This window comes from Thamnophis sirtalis, unplaced genomic scaffold (genome assembly GCF_051295495.1).
Source record: "Thamnophis sirtalis isolate CommonGarterSnake01/CBP01778 unplaced genomic scaffold, rThaSir2_p1.2 scaffold_9, whole genome shotgun sequence".
In the NCBI taxonomy this organism is placed as follows: Eukaryota; Metazoa; Chordata; class Lepidosauria; order Squamata; family Natricidae; genus Thamnophis; species Thamnophis sirtalis.
Window position 1 is genome coordinate 15,631,569 of NW_028261389.1, and position 23,659 is coordinate 15,655,227.

The 23,659-nt window shown below is 42.0% G+C and overlaps 1 protein-coding gene across 1 annotated transcript in view; it reads left to right on the plus strand.

Moving 5' to 3' along the window:
- Positions 1-14,856, plus strand: part of CACNA2D4 (calcium voltage-gated channel auxiliary subunit alpha2delta 4) — a 191,653-nt gene extending 176,797 nt beyond the window's left edge. Inside the window, exons 35-39 of the mRNA XM_087722902.1 lie at positions 1,104-1,124; positions 4,742-4,859; positions 10,839-10,951; positions 13,170-13,252; positions 14,280-14,856. Of these exons, the coding sequence (XP_087579028.1) occupies positions 1,104-1,124; positions 4,742-4,859; positions 10,839-10,951; positions 13,170-13,252; positions 14,280-14,375 (431 nt within the window). The 3' untranslated portion in view covers positions 14,376-14,856. The remainder of the gene's footprint in view (positions 1-1,103; positions 1,125-4,741; positions 4,860-10,838; positions 10,952-13,169; positions 13,253-14,279) is intronic.
- The last annotated feature ends 8,803 nt before the right edge of the window (positions 14,857-23,659 follow it).

Genomic DNA, 23,659 nt, shown 5'->3' on the forward strand with positions numbered 1-23,659 from the left:
ACACACACATTATTTACATATTTATTTTCCCATAAATAAATAAATTGATACCAGTTCAAAAGCAAAAGTTAAAATTTGAAAATAGAACAGTATAATGAGATCAGTGTTTAAGTTAACCTTTCATAATTGGTCATAGCAAGAGTGGTGGAAAAATCTTCATTTTAATGGTTTTCTAAAATCTAAACAAAGTTTATATCGGAGGAGGCTGACAATGCTAAGAAATACTGTATAAAATTCCTCCTATTGGATGTTGTCCAGTTAAAAAAAAGACTTCAATTCCCAGCATGGAGATATTGTAGTACTCTGGGGTAAGGAGTATGAGACCTGAACTCATTGATAGCCTCGCATTGCAATGAACAAGGACATACATTCAATTTCGCAGCTACTATTGGCTGAGCAGGTACAAAGATAGCCAGGGAAATGACTGAAGCTGGGAAACAGGCTCCTTGATTTACCACCAGATTATCAGGTACTTAGGAGCCAAGGATTTAGCAGCACAAGGAAACAACAACCAGTGAAAAAAAGCACACATTCTGGTAGAGAGAAGTTCCCTGAGGATGGGCTCCATCACAAGTCCAAAAGCTCAGAAGACTAAACCTCTGGTCCCAGTGACCGACCCAGATTGGATCCTACAAGGTTGAGGAAGCCTGAATCTCCAAGAGAATAATTTCTCACAGAATGGGGGTTGGCAGCATAAAGACCTGTTATCTAGAATGGCTCAGGGAGAGAAGGCCCTCAACACAACCTTTCTGAGTGGACACCTTCACTTTTTTGCAAAGCAATCCTGGATGTATCCCAGTATCCCATATAGAGCTTAAAAAGTAATGACATATACTTTGAATTGGGCCCAGAAACCTACTTCGGAGTACTGGTCCATCACCTTTAAAACCTTTATAGATAGCATTGGGATACCTCATATAGAATAATTGTGACCTTGTATAGCTTTAACCACCATACCATGGTATCATTTCTTTCTTTCTTTCTTCATTTTCCATCCCTCTCCCCCGTTTCATGTTTCTTCACAATAATGTTGTACCATCATCTTGTGGGCATGTCATGATGGACTCATTCTCATCATTTCTTACGCCATGTGAACAAAACAGCCAAATCCGTTTTCCATCATGGTAAGTAGTGTTGTCATACAAAGAGTTTTGTCTTCTGAATCAGAAGATTGGTATGAGATTTAACAACAAAGGTCATAATATCACAATTTATGCATATTCAAATTAAATCTTTCAAGATGAAACAGGAATATAACTTTCTACTTGATTATCAGGCCACAATTCAATGGAAGTTAAATATATTTTATGGTATTTTCCCCATGTTTTCTTGTCCAGCTTGATAGCAGCATAACTACGCATAACATATGTAGATGCAACTGGGGCAAAATATATAGATTTTCTTACACAGCTTCATAAAATCAATGAATATTGTACAGAACAGGTTACTACTGTCTATAAAAATCAAAGCAATGGCAGAATAAAAAAATAGAAAATAGAAGACTGATGCTCCTTTTATATATTACTAAGATGAAACTTCCACTCATTCTTCTAAGTCTTCCATCTTAACATCTTTTTTTTCATTTTTCATTTTTACATTTTTCAGTTTTGAAAAAAAAGGGAAAAATTTCTTCATGGCTTTCCCTTAGTTATATTCATTCAGTTTTTGCATGTTTTTAAAACTACATTCACATGTTACACATAGTCCTCAATTTATAACCAGTCTCTTAACAGCTACTGTATTTTTTGGAGTATAAGATGTGCCTTTCCCCCCCCCCAAAAAAAGAGGCTGAAAATCTGGGTGCGTGAATACAGCATTTTTGGCTTTCCAAAACCCCGCCTCCTTTGCAAAAATGGCGGTGCATAGTCTTTAGGAGGCTTCCAGAGTGCTCCTGGGGGCTGGAGAGGGCAAAAATGAGCGGAAAATGGACCGGTTTTTGCTCGTTTCTGCTCCCCTCCAGCCCCCAGGAGCACTCTACAAGCCTCCTAAAGGCTATGCATGCCTCTTTTTTTGACAAAAAATGGGCCCGTTTTAATGAAAAATGGGCCGTTTTTGGGAGGTCTGCAGAGCACAAAACCCTTTTTTTAAAATTTGCCTCTTCAAAATCTTGGTGTGTCTTATACTCTGAAAAATACAGTACTTGAAGTTGCAATGGACCCAAAAAAGATACATCCTGGATTCACAGTTCTGATAACTGTCCTCCCTACTCATGTGATTGCAGATCGGGCACTCAGCAATTGGTCCACATTTACAACCATGTGCAGTGTCCACAATTTACATATTTTGCCATAAAGCAATATTTACCTCCGTTTTTTTAAAAAAAAAAACATTGTAAGACAATGGGTTTGCTTAACAACCACAGGTTCACTCACAACCATCGCAAAAATGTCAATCATATGATGACCCGCTTAATGATTTGCAACCATAATTCCAGGCTCAATTACGGTTGTAAGTGGAAGACTACCTATAAATGAATATACCACTGTACCTCTGCTGCCAGACCTTCATGTTAGAACTTGATCACTAAACAGAGTAGAACTAAACTTTATTAAGATAGGTTATGATCAGTGGTGGAATGCTGCCGGTTTAACAACCGGTTCTGTGAGTGCGCGCTTTGTGTGTATGTGTGCTTCATGCACGCAGCGCTGAAAATGGAGCATTTGGAAGCTTCCAAGTCAGCAATGTAAGTAAAGCAGCTGGGCAGAAAATCAACTGTTCCACGTGATTGAGATGAGTTAGAAAGCAGGAAATAAAGAACAGGATAGAGCAGGGGCGAGTGGGCAAGCCCAACTGATCGTCAGAGCAAACCGCTTCGCTCCCAGCTGATCGTCAGAGCTATCAGTTCACCCAAACCAGTCCGAACTGGTAGAATCCCACCCCTTATAGTAGCAGAATCTACCAAGCCTGATTGTGCTTCTTACCTCCCCTTCATTCAGTCCCAATGAATTAGAGAGGATGTGTTTCTTCTGAATACTCTCTTGTTTCCCAGGACTTAAAGGATGTCCCAGTCCTCTTTGCTTATGTAACAATTCTTGCCTATTTCCCTCAAGGTCCTCTCCCTAGTAAAATTGGTCCTTGAATAGATGGCATATTGAAGTAGAATTCTTTATTGGCACACGAGAAATTTGTCTCCAGTGCATCATAAGCTCTCAGCCCGCATACAAGCAGCAAGTGACAAATCACGATCATAACCATAAAATACAATCATCATAAATCATAAAATACAAATTCAATGATGGTCATTGGATACTAACTGAGAAAACAACATAAATCATAATAGGATAATACTAAAAAAAAAAGGCAATCAACGCACGTCCTTTAAACAACAAAATTGTAGCCATGCCAACATGCTATTTTTATTTTACTTTTTTAAAACTTTTGTACACTGCTCAGAGTGGAGCTGGCATCCAATTAATCTCAATAAATAATAATATTTATGCTATTTTGAGGGGTAAATACTAGCAGTGTTTTCTTACAGCAGGCTACTATGATGCACTGAGCCAGCAATTTCATCACAGATTTGCAAATGATAGTCTTGCAGTTGCTAGTCTTAAACAAACATTGCATTTCGACTGAGGCTGGCCCAGGCCCTGTTGGATCACTGAGTCTTCACTCCTGGAAACCAGGTTATATATTTACTGGACTACCTCTTTATCTGATCAACTCCCATCCCCTTTCAAGGTATCCCACTGACCTCCGTTGGTTGACATCCCATGCAAACAAGAGATTATCGGCTTCTTGGTTAGATTAGTCTGTAATAAAACATTGCATTTGAGTGGAAAAAGAGTTCCTTTTCAAAGCAAGCATAAAAATTGATTATCCCAGGACAAACATGGGGAGTTTTCAATACAAATGGACAAGTTCAATTAAATGTTACCTCTTTTTGTCATCCTAGAAGTAGAAATTTGGGGGGGGGAGGGTTGTTGCTTTGTTAAGTTTATTGCTGAAATTGCTTTTAGTAAGAATACAGGCAATGACTTGGCATTTTGGCTTTAATTACAGCTTTCCGCTGTATATTAGCTATTTGTATTAAAAGTTCCCACCGTCACGCTGGTCCCAGGAAATCTACAGCGGAGAATCAGTTTAATGAGTCACTTGGCATTTCTCTCTTGCAATCTCCATTGTATTAGATAGATTTATCCAAGCCATCTTCGTTTCATTTATTTCAGTAAGGTGCACGTCAAAGACTGGCCAGATGCATTGAGCCTCGCATGATTTATTGCACCAATTTGTTTAAATCTATTTGACTCATTTTTTAAGAGATGCAATTGTCATTTAAGCCAGGGGTGTCCAAACTTGGGAACTTTAAGACTTGTGGACTTCAACTCCCAGAATTCCCCAGCTGGCTGGGGAATTCTGGGAGTTGAAGTCCACAAGTCTTAAAGTTTCCAAGTTTGGACACCCCAGCTTTAAGCCAAGAACAGACATTTGTGGAGAATTATAAAGGTCTTTTCCTGCCCTTTTTCTCCTCCCTTTGAGCCGAGCTGGACAGTCACTCTCAAAATTTCTGACTGGACCGGAAAAGTCACCTTTTCTGAAAATTTTACCACAGGATTTAACTGTACCTGTATATCTAGAGTGAAGGGAGACTTAGCCTCATAAATTCAAGACATCCTCAATCATTGGCTCAGCAGCGGCACCTAGTGGCCATGGGTGCCCTTGCATTTTGTTTCTCCACATTTTTTCACTTCTCCTTGTGCCTCATTTTCTCCCTCTGACCCTTCTATTTTTCCCATTCTAGCTCACAAACATAAGAAACATGATGCACTGCAACCCTGTGACACTGAATACCCTGTGTTTGTGTACGAGCCGGCTATCAAAGAGGCCAATGGACTAATTGAGTGTGGAGCCTGTCAGAAGTAAGAGAATGGTCTTTATCTGTGCTTCCCAAGGCAACCAAACATTTTGCCCCTTTTCTTCCCGTCCATACAGGTTGCTTGTTATTGCCAGCACTAAAAGAGCAAAATAATTAGTCCTGCTTAAGATCCTGACTATTGCCTTCTGCATGCACCTGCCACTTAAGTTCAGCTACAGAAGTCATCACCCTGTCCTACCCTCAATAAATGGGCTGTACCTGGAGACAGGTATTCCTTCTGGTTCCTAACACTGTGTAGAAGGAAGAGGGAGTGACCTTGAAGGACGGGAGGAAGAGCCTCTACCAACATTTGAACATTCTCCCTCTGGAGATCAGGATGACCCCAACCCTGCTGGACTTTTCATAAGTCCTTAAAGGCCAAGCTTTGTGCCTGGAAGTAAAGCCCCAGGTTTGTGCAGGGACCTATTTAGTAGTTGATTTAGTCATTATGATGGACATTTTATTCTTGGCTACTACATATTTGTATGTATTGATGTAATTGGTTTTATATTTTCAATTTGGTTCGCTGTCCAGAGTAAGATAGGAAGCCATACGAATTAGGTAAGTAGGGGAGGGAGGAGGTACGGACAGATGATAGATAGATGAGATAGATAGATGATAGATGAGATAGATAGATAGATAGATAGATAGATAGATAGATAGATAGATAGATAGGTAGGTAGGTAGGTAGGTAGGTAGGTAGGTAGGTAGGTAGGTAGGTAGATAGGACAGACGGATGGACAGACAGACCAACGTACTTATGTATGGACAGATGATAGATGAGATAGATAGATAGATAGATAGATAGATAGATAGATAGATAGATAGATAGATAGATAGATAGATAGATATGGATGGACAGACAGACATATGGACAGATGATTGATAGATGAGATGGATGGATGGATGGATGGATGGATAGATAGATAGATATGGATGGGTGCGTGGATGGGTGGATGGATGGATGGACAGACGGACTGACATATGAATGGACAGATGATAGATAGATGAGATAGGTAGGTAGGTAGGTAGGTAGGTAGGTAGGTAGATAGATAGATAGATAGATAGATAGATAGATAGATAGATAGATAGATAGATAGATAGATAGATAGATAGATAGATAGATAGATAGAGGTGGGTGGGTGGGTGGATGGATGGATGGGTGGATGGACGGATGGACCGACGTACGTAAGTACATACATACATATGGACAGATGATAGATAGATAGATAGATAGATAGATAGATAGATAGATAGATAGATAGATAGATAGATAGATAGACAGACAAACAGACAGACAGACAGACAGACAGACAGACAGACAGATGTAGGTAGGTAGGCAGGCAGGCAGGCAGGCAGGCAGGCAGGTAGGTAGGTAGGTAGGTAGGTAGTAAATAGAGATGGATGGATGGATGGATGGATGGATGGATGGATGGATGGATGGATGGATGGATGGGTTAAGATAGGCAGGCAGGCAGACAGGCAGGTAGACGCCCAATAAAAGGGGCTTGAGTCCGGTCCAAGAAAGTATCTTGAGAAATTGTCTCAGAGAAACCCTTTCCTAGTCCACATAAAGGGAGGGAAGGAGAAAGCCTATTCAGGCTTGCAAACTATCTTCCATTGTTATTACATCTGTTCTGGTAAAAGTAATCCTTGCATTCATGGAATTGGCTTCATATGGTTTCACAATCTGGTCTACTTTGTAGGGCTGACACATCGGAACTCTTTCTTTTTAGAATCAGATGAAACATTATTTTCCAGGTCTTTTAATTCTGTGGAGTTTGTTACAGGTAAAAATCTCAGTAAGTCTGTTCTTTTACAACGAGCACCATCATTTCAATTCTCATAAGAAAAACTCTAACCCATCTGGCAATTATTGTATTTTGTGAGATTGCTTATTCTCATGGTGGAGGGCATAGCACTCAACACCACTGTAGGATGATTGGGGGACACAAAAGTAAACAAGAACTGGTTAAATATAGACATTGTTAATCTTCTCCACTGTCTTAACAATAAACTAAATTTGTATAGTTAGAAAATGAAGGAAAGCAATTCTTCAAAAATGAAAGCTGTTGACTCAGCTATTTGTCATCTTCTTGGAACGCTCCATGCTTTCCTTTGACGCATGCCCTATTCCCACTTAAATTTATTTTAAGGAAAACATTTTTATATCTGAAATATTTCAATATCTGAAAATATTTGAAACTGAGTAGCTGATCAGTTAGATGGTGCTGATATGTAAAGTCACTAGAGCTATCAAACTGAAGAGCTACTGACTGAAGATGCACGTTTCTTGGAAATATTTGAAATATTTATATTTGGAGAACTTCCACAAGTTTAATCAAGATACTTTGAACTTTTGTTGACTTCTGTTCTTGGGAGAGAAAAGTAAAAAAGCAACATATTAGGGACAAAAACACGTGAGTTATGATGAACGAAGGTGATAGAGAAGATTCTCTGGTAATTTGTGAATATCTATTTTAGAAAAAGTAAAGGGACACCGTGGCTCAGTGGCTTAGACACTGAGCTTGTCGATCAGAAAGGTTGGCAGTTCGATGGTTCGAATCCCTAGTGCCGCGTAATGGAATGAGCTCCCATTACTTGTTCCAGCTTCTGCCAACCTAGCAGTTCAAAAGCATGTAAAAAAATAGGAACCACCTTTGGTGGGAAGGTAACAGCGTTCCGTGCACCTTCGGCATTTAGCCATGCCAGCCACATGACCATGGAGACATCGTTGGACATCGCTGGGTCTTCAGCTTTTAAACGGAGATGAGCACTGCCCCCTAGAGTCGGGAACAACTAGCACATATGTGCCAGGAGAAGCTTTACCCTTACCTATTTCAGAAAAAAACAAAAGCCCAAACCCAGTATGATGCAGCTGCCCAAAACACTAACAAACAGGCTCACATACAGACACACAAGCACAAATGCCTAGTGGAAGGAGCTACCTAAGACTACTAGTCCTCAACCTATGATCATAATGGAGCCTGACTGTAAAATGGATCACCAATCCAATTTTACAACCTTTTCTGAAGCGGTTGTTAGGGAACCGTGGCTTTTAAGCAAACACCATAGTCGTTAAACGAACTCATTGTTTGCTATGAGGCAATGTTGCTAAAAGCTTGGAAGTAGATAGAAGGCCATCAGAATCTAGGAACCAGGTCCTGTCTTTTTGGTGGAGTCCATTGAAATTTTGAACTGTTGCTAGGCAACTAGTTATAAATCAAGGCCTACCTGTAGTTGTAGTGACTGCCTCGGTACGGAGTCTTTTTTTGACTACAATGTTGAATGAGCATCTTGAGGGCCATCTATGAGGCTTGCTGTAATTGCCTCCTATATTCGAACTGGTGTTCTGTCAAAGCATCTCCATGATCCTTGCAGCTCCATAGCCTATAGTGGCTGTTCTGCCTCGAGCGTTGTAGGCTTGCTCGGGGCATGCAGTTAACTCCACGCTTAGGAATCTCATTCAGATCAAGTTTATTATCAGGCATTCTTAATAGCAAAACTTACAGTTCAGTGTTAAGATACTTCTGACTTTCCATAATCTTTCCCATCACGTGGTGTAAAAAGATGATGATTTCACTCCCATGCTGAGTGGAGATACAAACACTACTATTCCTGTTCACAAAGGCATTTAAACTGACTGGCTATAAACTTTGCATGCGGGCAAAATGCCCCAGTGGCCAATCAGAAACAGAGATGTGATCACATGTCATGGAATTACATTTCCCATAAGGCAGTCTCTGCCTACATTTCCCAAGAGGTAGTTTCTTAAAGGAGACAGTTCTTAATTCTTACACTAGCTATATACTGCTGTGGCAGCACAATGGCATTGATGTATGGAAGGAAATGGGTGAATTGAGTTGATTGCATCGTCACTGCTGCTAGAAAACTAGTATATAGATACTACTAGTTTTAGAAAATGCAGTTAATTCACACCAAGTTTCCAGCTCAATACTGTTTCCAGGATGGTCCTGTGTATACGAAAACTTTAATGAAACTTCCACCAATATAACTGATTCCTAGACAAAATCTTTGGTGGCATTCAGTATTAAACTAGAAGTCTCCCTTTCTCTAGATTTTATCATGATTCAATTGTACCTATATATTTCCAGTAGAGGGCAGCAGAGCACTGTGGCTCCCATGCAGTGACTTACAAATACCTCTTAACTTTATTTGTCTATCAAGCTACTGTGCCACATTATTGTTATGAGAGAAAGTAGTTTATAGGAAACAAATAAGGACAAGTCAGTGTAATAAAGCATTTAGGTTCCTTGGGTGACTATACATACCAAATTGGCCACCAGTCATCCTAATAAAGCCTTTACAATTGCTGAACCACCAACTTTACGCAAAATAATTTATGCATTCTTCTCCAAAGACTATGAAAATGAGCTTTGGGATCCAACTTTTCATCCCCTTCCCTTCAGTTTCCTTCCTTTGAAACACAACAAGGTATTTTTTTTATAGACAAGAGGAAGCAGGTAAATTCAATTTGATAATTGACTAAGTTAGGCAGGCAGCCAGCCAGCTAATGTATCTAAAAAATGAAATGATGCTACAACATCACAGACTTCATAGTATAAGGCAGGGATGCGAACCTTCTTCTGGGGTTCGCCAGGGACACGCCCTGGAAGAGAAGCTGTCAAGTGGGCATGCGTACAGCAGGAAATGAACTTCTGGTTTCCGGTGCGCACATGCGCCCCAGTCAGCTTGTCTTCTGGTTACTGGCACACAGGCGCGTGTGATGTTCAGCTGGCCAGCATGCATGCGCACAACGGAAACCGAAACACCAGCTCTTCCGGTTTCTGGCACTGCCACACGCACAAAAAACAGCTGATTGTCGCAAGCACAGAAGAGACCCAGAAACCCAGAAGAGAAACAGGTGGGGCCGCACGTGCCAGCTAACATGGCTCTGCATGCCACTTATGGCACATGTGCCATAGGTTCACCATCACGGGTGTAAGGTAACGTTGGGGAGGAAGCTCCTGTTCCCATGACCCACAACATGTTAAGGAAAATCAAAAGTGGGGCCAATTTGTCTAGTAAGGGGCTGTGAAAATCTTCAAGAATTTTGGGAGCAGCAACAAGATCTGTGCCCAACCCCCAGCATTATGTATTTTGGAGGGACACCCATACATGTTCAAAGGGGGCTGGGCTTGGATTGCAATTTCAGTCCATCATTTCCAAATTATGACACTGCCCTTTTTCAACTAATTCTCAGATACTTGGAACTAGTACAAACAAAGTTTCTCTTCTTTGGGCTGGGAGGATCTAATCCAGTGCCGAAAAGGGAGCACTTCGCACTTGTGCATTTGTCCGAGTGCGTTCACTTCTCTGGGCCGCGACTAGGAAGAGGAGCTGCCCAGGGGGCATTTGCACGCTAGAAAATGAACTTCCGGTTTCCGGGCTGCCACATGTGCGCCAGCCAGCAAGTTTTCTCGTTACTGGCATGCATGCGCACACCAGAAAATTGAAGACCAGCTCTTCTGGTTTCTGGCACTGCCACACGTACAAAGGCCAGTGGATCGTCGCTTGTGCATGCGTGCCAGAAACCCGGAAGAGGAACGGGTGATGCCGCACATGCCAGGCAACATGGCTCCACATGCCACTTTTGGCACGTGTGCCGTAGATTCGCCATCACGGATCTCATCCAAGGCTGTCTTGGCAACTTTAAGATTTGTGGACCCCCAACTTCCAGAATTGAATTGATGAAGACTTGTTTTAACCTTATGGGGAGCGAAGACTTATTAAATTTGTTGATACTTGCGACGAAGGTTGAATGTTGCTTCCTTATAAATGTATTTCTTTTTAATTACACACTCTTTTTTCTCTTTCCTTACACATCCTATTCTTTCCTCTTTTGCAAAGTTTACTTTGCAATTGTTTTTTACTACTGCCATTAAAATTCTTAATATGAATAATATTTGGGAAGAAATATAACGTCTCTCTCGGGGGGCGGGTGTCCTTCTCAATCTTGCAGGATGTTTTTGGCACAGCAAATTATGAACAGCAACCTTCTGCTCCTGGTAACCGATGCCACCTGTGATTGCAGCATCTTCCCATCTTTTGCACTGAAAGCTAAAGAAGTCAAATATATCTTTTTCCCTGGCAATTCCCTGTACTGGACTGCAACCCTTTGGCAGTTCTTTAGATACAAATGAAGTACGAATCTAGAGTTTTCCTTCATAGCTCTAAAAGGGATTAATAGAACCTGCTTCTGTTTAAATGTGGAATGAAAACAGTACTGTTAAAAAGTGAGGTCGAAACAGTATTATATTCATCCTCTTTTAATCCCTTGCGGGGTGGAGTCTGTGCAAGAGAATGGAGCTGGCCAGATGCCCTTCTTGTTGCCAGTGCGGAGTTTTGTTCAGCAGATATATCCCCAGTGTGCCCAGAGAGAGAAATATCTGTCTCTACCTAGGATCAAACTCACAGCCTCTTGTGAGGTGAGAGTTCCACCTCTAGCCCACCGCATCACTCCCAAACAGTACTATATTGCTAGTTGCTACTCACAGTAATTTATTATTGCTTGTTACACTTTAGGCAAAGTGAAATGTGTGTGCTCTTCTGGATTCCGTAAATCTTTCTTACGAAGGTAAGCAGGGAAAAATAAGTCTTGCTGTTTTCCAAATTCTCTTTAAAATTTTAATTTTCAAGGCCTGTGGAGTCAGTGGGGATATAGAAGGACAGGTCGTTCTATTAGAAACTACAACACTACAAGCAAAATGCTTTTGATTTTATCTCGAGTGCTGTGTACAAACCACTTTAGCAATTGGGTTAGCACTGCAGTTTTACCCAAGAGTTTACTCTAAATCAGGATTGGTTCAATTACCCCGATCACCTACATTTCTGGATCCACATGACTTGCTATAGCCTGACTACTTGGTTGGATTGGCATAGTATGTGAAGACAATGTTCTCAATTTTGGGATCAGGAATCCATAGTGATCTGCAACAGTACTATAGATGGCCAGGTACAACTGCCAAAATAAAAATATTACTAATCTTACCTAGAAATTGCAGGGAATTCAGGATTTAAAAAAAAAGACTCCCTTGACTTAAATTTAGCTCCTGTCAACTACTTCATTCACACATCCATGAAGTTTTCTTGACGATCGTATTCGTCATTGTTTATTCTAGGATTCTCCAGAATCCTCCTATCTCAACCTTGCTTAGCTTTTCAAGATTTAGTTTCCAAGTTCAGCTCTCGCCTGCTGAGACTAACTCTTTAGAATAACTAGGAAATGCTCGTTCTGAACCAGTGAGTTGATGAGAAAAGATAAAACATGCAGAAAATGTATCTAATGAAACATTACATCTGGTCTTGGCCTGATAAGCTTCAGTTCAGCACAAGGAGGAAATGAACTTGCAGGCTGGGTCCCAAGACTAGGGGAAAGCCATTGCTTTCAAGAGATCCAGCCTGCTGCCCATCCAGAAAGGCTCCCAGCCTGCAGAAGTGGGCAGCTGGGGGTTCACAGGGGTTTGGGAGAACCTCTAGCTAAGATTCTGTGCAGTTCGGAGAACCCTCAAATCCCACTCCTGGCTGGCCCCACCCACCCCGCGAGTCCCCATGCGGCCTGTTTTGGATGCAGGTTAAGTGCATGGCGCACACAGATTCTTGGGGAGGGCGCAAAACAGGCCTACCGGAAGTTCGGGAAGGCTGGAAATGGGCCAGAGGGCCACTGGAGTCTGGGGAGGCCGTTTTTCACCCTCCCGGAAGGTCAAGGAAAGCCTCTGGAGCCCGGGGAGGGCAAAAACATCCCCCACCTTGTTGCAGGAGGCTGTCTAGGCTACCCCCACCATGGCCACTCCTACCCAGCAACCAGGCAGAGAACCCCTTGCTAAAAAAATTGTGAAGCCCACCCCTGCTCCCAGATGGCCTCAATCCAGCTAAAAGTCATGACAAGTAAAGTGGGCCAGATTGGTTATGATGAAGTCCTGTCGGATTCAATATGATTTGGGGATGTTTTTGTGAAAACATGGTCACTAATTCCAGCTCATCTCAACTGGAGCTACTCACAGGGGTGGCAGAAAAATAGTTAGGAAACCTTCTTCCTATGGCAAAGACTTGATGTGTAGGCTTTGTCCCGTTGCTGCAGTATTATTCAGATGGGCTGAAGCCTCCTGCTTAGCTCGAGCATCAGGAAATGCTATGTATGTGATGGAAACACATTTCTGTAGGCTAGCTGGTATTTTTAGTCACAAATTTAAATTATTGGCCAACACAGCATCCGCTGACTCTAGATATTTTAAGTAAGATGTCCCTATTTCTCCACTTCCCAACACTGCTATTAGCCTTAACAGCTGCGTACATAACAATTCGGTGAAATGCGACAGGATGCGCTCTCAGAAACTAAGACGCCGACCAGACAGCTGCCATGCATTCCACCCAGAGGTAAGATCTGTTAGCTTTTGGTTACAGAATAATTTGCCAAAATTATAGAATTATATGTACAATATAACAATACCCTTGTCACAAGAGGTGGCATTCAGCAGGTTCTCACCAGTTCTGGAGAACTGGTAGCGGAAATTTTGAGCAGTTTGGAGAACCGGTAAATACCACCTCTCGTGACCCGACAAAAGGGCGAATGACAAAACCGTGCCCGACTAAACCGCGTCGCTAAAACCGCGACATCATCAGCGCGGTGACAACAGCACGGAGACAACAGCGTGGAGACAGAAGGGCACTTTACAACAGCGTGTCAGCGGAAAGCCGATTTAAGGTAAGGGTTAGGTTTAGGGTTAGGTTTAGGGTTAGATTTAGGGTTAGGTTTAGGGTTAGGTTTAGGGTTAGGTTTAGGGTTAGGTTTAGGGTTAGGTTTAGCGTTACGTTTAGCGTTACATTTAGCGTTACATTTAGGGTTAGGTTTAGGGTTAGGTTTAGTTTTACAGCGCGCTTCTGTCGCCGCGCTGTTGTCGGCGCGATTCAGCGCTCATTCATCGGAGCGCTTTAGAACACGCAGTTTTGTCATCGCGGTTTAGTCGGGCGCGGTTTTGTCGTTCGCCCTTTTGTCAGTGAACCCCACCTCTGACTGGCCCTGCCCCATCTATTCTCTGCCTCCTGAGTCCCAGCTGATCGGGAGGAAATGGGGATTTTGCAGTAATCTTCCCCTAGAGTGGGGAGGGAATGGGGATTTTGCAGTATCCTTCCCCTGGAGTGGGGAGGGAATGGGGATTTTGCAGTATTCTTCTCCTGGAGTCGGGAGGGAATGGGGATTTTGCAGTATCTTTCCCCTGGAGTCAGGAGGGAATAGGGATTTTGCAGTATCCTTCCCCTGCCACATCCAATCCACGCCCACAGAACTGCTAGTAAAAAAAATGTGAATCCCACCACTGTTTGTAAAGTCTGCTTCATTTCCCATGGAGCCAATCCTACACTACTGCTAGAACTGCTGACCACCTGCTGGCCTTCCCTTTTTCAGGAAAATGCCCAAGATTGTGGAGGAGCTGCAGCGATTTCAGCCTCCTCAACTTTGCTTCTGTTTCTGCTGGCCACAACAGCGCTACTTCTGCGGTGACGAAGTGCACTGCAGTCCTTCCATTGAGCCTGGACTGCTATTTTCACATGGACCTCAAACAGAACTTGACCTCATCCCTCCTGAAGGACTTCCTAGGACTTCTACATTGTATTTACAAGCACGACAGAAGAAGGATAATAACTATGAGGCAAAGCTAACAATTGACTCTTTCCGTCTCTACAGTAGGGAGAAGTTCATCTAAGGATAGTGATGGGGGAATGATGTTTATTAGACTTTGTCCTATCTAGCATAGTGTATAGACCAGGGGTCTCCAACCTTGGCAACTTTAAGCCTGATGGACTTCAACTCCCAGAATTCCCCAGCCATTGGAGACCCCTGGAATAGACTGTAATGAATTAGCTTTCTCCACCTGGAGAAAGGTGCTAACTACTGGATTTAAGCCTCTAATACAGGTAGTCCTCAGGTTACGATCCTGATGGAGCTTGCCCATCAGGGTCATAACTCATGACAAACATAAAGCAGGTGGGTTAAATTACCAGCCTGATTTTATGACCTTTTCTGCAATGGTCTTAACACAGGGCTGTAAATATTCCAGCCCATGGGCTGAATGCGTCACGTGCTGGTTACACCTACGTCCGGTTTAGGGGGGGGGGGAATCCCAATATGTCATGTGACACTACCATGACTTGAGTTTGACACCCCTAGCCTAACCGCGTAGTTGTTAAGTGAATCAAAGGTTCACTATGGGCTGGTTTTGCCCGTTTTCAGCAAAACCATTGTAACACACAACTGAAAATTTATGTTGCTAAGGAAGCCATTTGTTAAGTGAATCTTGCCTCACTTTACGACTTTTTTCCGCATATTTGCTAAGTGAATCCTTGAAGTTCTTAAATTAGAAATATGGTTGTTAAGTGAATCTGGTTTTCCCATTGACTTTCCTCACCAGGAGGTCAGAAGCAACCGTCATAAATGTGAGTCAGTTGCCAACCATCAGAATGTAAATCGCATGACTGTGGAAATGCCACAAAGGCTATGCGAAAAATGGTCATAAGTCACTTCAGTGCCGTTGTAACTTCAAACGGTCACTAAGTGAATTGTTAAGTGGAGGACTACTGGTACATAATCCACTTGACTATGGGACTGTCATTGGCCAAAAATGCAGGCCATTTGCTGAGTAACCAAAGTGAGACCATGTGTGACCATGTGGGAGAAGAGCCATTGGAACTTCGAATCAAGTAGATCCATCGGGATTTCAGTTGCTAAGTAACAAGTCATAAGTTGAGGACTACCTTTTGCTTGGCTGAATAATTTTAAAGGTTTGGACAAAACCGGTGAGGAATATCAGAGAGAATTGATTGTGTCTCCAAAATTGAACATTGGCAAGAGGATAGATAGATAGGTCAGTGATGTACTCTGGATTTTTTATTTTTTTTAACTATGGCACTTTTCAGCCAGAGTTATGGTTCTTACATTTTGTTTCTTAAACACTTGGAACATTTTATAGAATTACGATTCCCTGTATAAATTACAGAAATAATTTTAATAAGGATCAGGCTGAACTTACAAATTAAGGCACACTCGATTTGGCAATGACAATGTTTTCAAAAATGATTTTTGGGGAAAAAAAACTGTGGACATTAAGGCTGCCGCCGAAGTTTAATGAGACAATGGATCATATTGTTGCTTCCACAGCCAGCCACTTTATGCCAAAGATTTATTTTCCCTTCCTCATTGGTAGGCTGCATAATATATTTTTTAAGTTATTAAGGGCATGATGCACATCTAAGAGGAGGCACCCATGAGATGTGGAATCTCTTTATACTTTTGGAAGCTTTGTGAAAGAAACTATGACAATTTTTTTCATGCTTGCTTTGAGAGGTTATAGATTTCACCCGTAGGAATTTAAGAACCAGGTTGGTATGCAGCAAAATATATATATATATGATATTCTTACTGTATAAGACTCAAAACAAGTTACATTAATTCAACCTGAGTGATCAGAAGTAAATCATCACCCTACAAAGCACCATCCAAAGGACTAGTAGTTCATAACTGTAGTAACTGTGAGCGGGATCTTGGAGTCCTAGTGGACAACCATTTAAACATGAGCCAGCAATGTGCAGCAGCTGCCAAAAAAGCCAACACAAGTTCTAGGCTTCATAAACAGAGGGATAGAATCAAGATCACGTGAAGTGTTAATGCCACTTTATAATGCCTTGGTAAGGCCACACTTGGAATACTGCATCCAGTTTTGGTCGCCACTATGTAAAAAAAGATGTGGAGACTCTAGAAGAGCAACGAGGATTAGAGGACTGGAGGCTAAAACATATGAAGAACGGTTGCAGGAACTGAGTATGTCTAGTCTAGTGAACAGAAGGTCCAGGAGAGACATGATAGCAGTGTTCCAATATCTCAGGGGCTGCCACAAAGAAGAGGGAGTCAAGCTATTCTCCAAAGTATCTGAGAGCAGGACAAGAAGCAATGAAAGGAAACTAATCAAGGAGAGAAGCAACTTAGAACTGAGGAGGAATTTCTTGAGTTAGAACAATCAATCAATGGAACAACTTGGCTCCAGAAGTTGTGAATGCTCCAACACAGGAAGTCTTTAAGATGTTGGATAACCATTTGTCTGAAGTAGTGTAGGGTATCCTGCTAGGCAGGGGGTTGGACTAGAAGTCCTCCAAGGTCCCTTCCAAATCTGTTATTCTATAAAGTTGGAAGCTATTTACACTATCAAATCCAACCTCCTCCTCAGTGCTAGAATCCAATTTTATTGAGTAATAAGTTCCCCCCCAAAAAAAATTTGTGCCAGAGTGTTTTGTTTTGCTTCCACACACATCCTGTTCCCCATATAGTATTTGTACTATATATTACATAGTCATGTTGACAAGCAGAAAATATTACTTTTCAGTTGATGCTGAAGCAACCATAAATTGGACTATTTACTAATGTGCTTTACTTCACTTACACATGGATATGTGGAAATTCATTTCAGGAAATGGTTACAAAAGCCCAACCTTTGCGTGTGACTGGGAGGTGATTGGGTCCAAATCAGTCACGCTGGGTAATGAGATGGGTGGCATATAAATGAAATAAATGAAAGATGTTAGTGTTTCCTTGCTTTCTCACTCAAAGATGCAATAAAACAGTTTCAATACTTAACAGCAGGCAGCGAAAATTACAGGATAACACCAAGATTGCATCTAAAAATATATTACAACAACAGCACTAACAATTAAACTATTACATCTGACTGGCATGTTTTGTTATTTTTTTCTTCACATGGGCTAAATTTTACCCTTCAAGTGTTAAGAATATTTTAATATTACTGGACACTTTGCATGCATGTGAATCAGTTGTAGAACAAAGGTTAGGAATGATCAAATCAGTAGGTCAGAATATTTGACAAGAAACCCACATCCCGTCTCCTGGTCCAGACAGGAGAAGCATAAAGAGAGATAAGATGGTTCCAGTGATGGCATGGCTGTGAATTTCAGATGACCAACTTAAAGCCTTCTTTCAGAGAGCCTAGACTGTTATGGCCTGCCAGCGGCCAGCAGAGCTGGCAGCAATTTCAGACAGTGAGGACGTTGGGGAGGAACATGGGCCAGTCCTGGGATCTGGGGAAGGCTCTGATGAGGGCTCTATAATGCCAGTTATCAGCTGCCTTCAGAGTCAGACATCAGTGAGGCAGACGAACAGCTGGAGCCTGTTCCCAGTGTGCGCATGTGCAAAGTTTCCAGACGAAGGGAACAGCTAAAGCACAGGGCTTGACTTGGGAGTAAGGCCACAGGTGGATGATGAAGGGCCCTTCCAAAGGAAATAAAAGAGGAGTGACAGGGGAGTGGAGTTTGCAGGAGACAATTAGTTTGCTTAATTGTTTCTTGACTCTCAGAGACTCCTTGCCAGGTTTTGCAGATATCGGCTTGGCAGCTCTCCAAGCCAGATAAGGTCTGTGACTAAATCCTCCCTTGAAAGACTTTGCTGGATGTGAATGAGCAGAATTCACAGTAAATTAATAAAAGGGGTTTTTGTCAGGACAAGGAATTTGCTTCATGCTCTCAGGAAGCCCAAGTCAGAACATAGACATAAGCAATTTACCCTCTATTGCCATAGACAAGTAGATTTTGGGAATGTTCTTTTCGTGAAGGTACACTTCCTTCTGTTTTAGAATATTTAAACAAAAAGATAAAAGTCTCCATATCACATCAATTGACCTTGGCATATGCACACATCATGCTAATTTGTCATTCTTCCATAGAATGCCGTCCTCTTTTAAAGCAATCTGTACTAATGCATCTGTTCTTCCAATTCCAAGCCAAATATAGTTTTGGCACTGTTTCTTTTCTTTTCTTTTAGTCTCTGAAAAAAACCACGTCATAGAATCAATCTTATGAAGCCAACTCTCCCCTGCACAGACCATTCATATTTTTTAAATGTTACTGTAACCGCATTTATCTTTATTTGTTTATTTATTGCCCAAGTGTCTCAAGAGGCAGCCTAACAAACCTCAGGGTAGATTTAAAAAATGGTTCTACAAACTCGGTTTTAAAATCTTCATAAAAGTTAAGTGATGCACAGATCTCTTCGCCACCTAAGTAGTCATAATATGAAGATGATAATTATTGAACCTGATGTTCCTAAAAAAAAGGAAAGAAGGTTCAAAACACAGTCTTAACTAAAAGACAAGGCTTTCTTGAACGAATTAAAATAGCAATAGCAATAGCAGTTAGACTTATATACCGCTTCATAGGGCTTTCAGCTCTCTCTAAGCGGTTTACAGAGTCAGCATATTGCCCCCAACAACAATCCGGGTCCTCATTTTACCCACCTCGGAAGGATGGAAGGCTGAGTCAACCCTGAGCCGGTGAGATTTGAACAGCCAAACTGCAGAACTGCAGTCAGCTGAAGTAGCCTGTAGTGCTGCATTTAACCACTGTGCCACCTCGGCTCTAAAAGACAGACAATACTTGTTTAGTTTCAAATTAATATAGTTTCTGCCAGGGGTGGCAGACAATAAAAATTGTTTTGCGCATGCGCAGAAGCAAATGACAAGACGGCGCCTACAGCGCTGCCCAGAGAACCGGTTTGGGCGCATAGCATACCGGTAAGAACCCACCAATGGGTTTCTGCATAATCTTCAATAAATGTATCTACAGGGTTTAAGGCAATAGTAATCAGACTTTCATGTCAATTTGTATCAATCCACTTACCTCGGATTCTTTTCCTCAAAAACAGTATTAACAATGAAAAGATTTCCTAGTAGCTTCATACTTACATTCCCTGAGCAACTCTGATACAGGTAGAAAGATTAGACTCGGCACCCCTTCAAATGCATAGTTGACAAACTATATCACACTCCGTATCACTGTAGCCCCATGATGGCAAACCTATGGCATGCGTGCCAGAGGTGGCACACAGAGCTCCCTCTCTGGACACGTGCACCGCCACCAGCTGCTCTTCCGGGCTCTGTCGTGCCAGCTGTCTGACGCGCATGCGCCCCATCCAACTGCTCTCTTCTGGGTTCCGGCGGTCTGGCAGGTTTGTTCGTTTCGATACTTGATGCCGAAAAGGTCAACCATCACTGGTGTAGCCTGTTCAACTATTCAACCTAGCCAAACTTATCATGTTGTTAAGAAGAAAAAAGAAGGGTAGTGGAAGACCATTATTTTCAGTTGTCAGAAGATTCGGAGCAATATATGTATATTCTTGAGCTACATCAGATCCCTAACCATTTCACTATACTATATTACAGTATTGCTTTGAGGGGGGAGGGTTCATAATTTTTTTTTATCAATTTCATATATACATTCACAATTATATGATCTCATAACTGTTATTAATAATATGTATTTATAACAATTTTTCCCTACTGTTAACAATATACTTGAAGATTGCTTTTTTAACATCCCATAGATCCATCTTATCTTACAACGGTCCTACTTCTTCCTCCCTCCCTCTTTCCTTCCCTTGTTTCTTCTCTCCTACTCCCCTTCCTTCCCTCCCTCCTTCCCCTTCCCTCCTTCTCTCCTTCCTTCCCTCCTTCCTTCCCTCCTTTCTTTTCCCCTTCTCTCCTTCCTTTCCCTTCCTTTCCTCCTTCCTTCCCCCTTCCTTCTCTCCTACATTCCCTCCTTCCTTCCCTCCTTTCTTCTCTCCTTCTCTTCTTCCTTCCCTCCTTTCTTCTCTCCTTCTAAATTTTATGATAGAATAATACTAGGAGGGCACTCCTCCCAACCTTAGTGCACATTGGTGGCTGTACTTTAGCTTCATAATATTGCTCTTTTAAATCAACTCCACTGTGTTTTAAATCAAATAGTTCTGTCAAATCAACTGTGAATGGGTAGTTCTTCTGATGCTGAACTGCAAATTCCCACAGTTCCACAGTACTCATTACTACCGTGTGATATGTGATAATGGAAGTAAGCAAATACTCATTACTTAGTTCCATTATCACATAGACTACCTCTAGGAATGCAGACAAGAATTTAAGATGGATCTGTGCTTGTTGCAGCGTTTGGCTAATCTTGTCCATCCTTAGGACTAAGCAAGGTCAGGTTGTCAACTTGCAAAGAATCCCTGGCCTGCTCCTGAGTTGCCATAGGAAAGGGGGGATAGGAAACCGATGAAACGGCAGCAAAAGACAGATGCACATTCCAGCCTTCTCTCTCTCAAGGCTGTATCCCAGAGTTACTTACATCAGCCAGAGGAGAGTGATCTCTACAACCCGCAAAATTGCCCCATTGCGAATGTGATTGATGACACACCCTGGGGGAGGGGGGAAACAGGGTCATGATTGGGGCCGTAAATTACGTGGGGTCAGAGCTGGCTTCACTTGGGAACGTGCCGACATGTAGCTCCTAATAAATAACTGGATTTCTTTTGAAGCTTGGCTAGAGGTTCATGAGCATCCATCGGAAACCTAACATAGGTCTCACTAATATGAAAGATCACCAGGGAATCCCAGACTAGACTGAAAGTTGGGAGGGGGGACCTCCTCCTAATTACAGGTATTGGTTGTTCTGCATCATGCCAAGGAAACTTTGCAGGCATGAAGTCATCAGGAATCATACTTGACTTTAAGAAGTCTTCTTGTTCTGATCCAACAGGCGTACATATAGCTTTGTGAATTGTATGGTTAATAGATGAGTTGTGTGATGTGGTTGAGCATTCAGATTTCTTCAGCTTCAGCTCTGTCATATCAAACAAATAATAATCCTAAGTGGTGGGAAACCTACCCTAGAACTTTCAATATGTACCTCAAAGGTGCTTTTTCAGTTCTGAAGAAACTGAAGAAGCTTCTTGGATGAGAAGCGAAATGTCTTCAAAGAAAAACCAGAAAGTCCAGTTGCCTCTTGAAAAAAACAACCAGGACCTGGATGGCTGAGACTCTCCATAGACTTTCAGTATTTACCTTTGATATTAAACCAACTGCTCAACACATCACAGATTAAATTACCTGATAACATTCAGGGAGCCCTTGACTTATGATCCTTTGTTTGATGGCTCAAAATTTGGATGGCCTTGGAAAAAGCAGCCCACAATCCCTGCTTGCACTTATAATTGTCACACCACCCTTGTAGTCACATGATCGCAATTTGGGCACTTGGCCAACCAGCTCACATTCACCAGCTGCAACGCCCAGCAGCCATGCGTCCACAATTTGCAACTTTTTCTTTTTGTGTGTGTGCCAATTTCCAGCAAAGGAAACGCCCATTAGGGAAGCTGGATTCACTTAATAACCACTATAAAAAAATGGTCACAAAATTGGGCCTGACTCACAAGCGCAACAACTTACAATAGAAATTCAGGTCACGACTGAGTGTCGTAAGTCGAGGACTAGCTGCATGGGAGTGTATGTGAGTATTACATTACAAATGAGGTTACTCTGAAAATTTATACTGGCACAAAAAGACAACAACAAGAGCAGCAACAGCAGCAAAATTATTTGTCTGAAACGGTATAGGGTTTCCTGCCTAGGCAGGGGGTTGGACTAGAAGACCTCCAAGGTCCCTTCCAACTCTGCTATTGTATTGTATTAAAAGCAAAAATCCAATCCTGCTTTACATTTGTTCTTTTTATTAGAAGTTCAGAATACAACAAGTAATGGGGTCCCCATTGGCTGGAGACCCCTCCCCAATCTTCAGAATCCAAGATGTGCTTTGTTGCCTCCAACAGTGAGCAATTGGAAATGAAAATACTGAACAAGGCCACTAGTTAATGGGGGGAGCTGTATATCTCAACTACGCTATGCTGAACCCTGCACGCACCCGCACACACACACACACCCCAAAAGAAAGCAAAATGAACCTCCAGTTGCTGAGAGTAAGGCGTTCAGGTGCCAACCTGGGAGGAAGTCTCAGCAAGCACCACCGAAAAAGTGCACAACGATGCAGTTTTCATATTGGGATACAAAATATCTTCAAAGGGGGAAGATCGGGTGTTGAGGACAGCAAAATGTTGCCTGGTCGTCTATACAAGTTCTGTGCTGTTTGGACTGGATTGCAAGTGCCACATTCAGAGTGAGCACGGATAATCCAGAGTAGGGAGATATATATATATATATTCTCTGCTGGTATATATAGAGATACACCTGTAAAAGTGCTTCTCAAACAGGTGAGCCTGGGTGTGATATGTATTACCACTTCCCCACCTTAGGTAAAGCTGTCCTTTTACCAGCCGATTCCATAAACACAAAACTCCAAAGTTTCTGGTCACTGGTTCCCCAGTTTGGTTGAAGGGATTCGGTTAATACTGTTCTGTTGTTTGTTTTTTTCAGTTCGGGATCAACACACTGAAATATGTGAGGCTGCATTTTTTTTTTAACCTGTCTTTAGTCTCCCGATCCTCTCCTGAACACATCTGTATTTGGATTTGCCTACAAGAATCAGTTAAGCACCTCCTGCAGGTTTAAAATACTTCAGAGGAATCCATTTCAGAAGAAGGGCTGAGGGGAAGACCTAGGATTTCCTTTATAAAAAGGTCACGTTTTAAAACCACCACCAGTGATTTTGCTCCACAATCGATCCTTGATAACTTCACTTATAGGCTACATTAGTTGAGACAATGGCTAGTCTAGGAATCCTGCATTTTGCTCAGGTATTTCTTTCTAGATTAGAGGTCTTCAAACTTGGCAACTTTAAGACTTGTGGACTTCAACTCCCAGAATTCTCCAGCCAGCTCTGCTTTTCTGTTGAAGTCCACAAGTCTTAAAGTTGTTAAGTTTAGGGACCCGTGTTCTAGCTTCAATATTGCTCATCAACAATAAGCATACTTCTTCTCCCTCCTCCTGTTGACTGCTTCTGTTGTGTCATAACTCTCTCCTC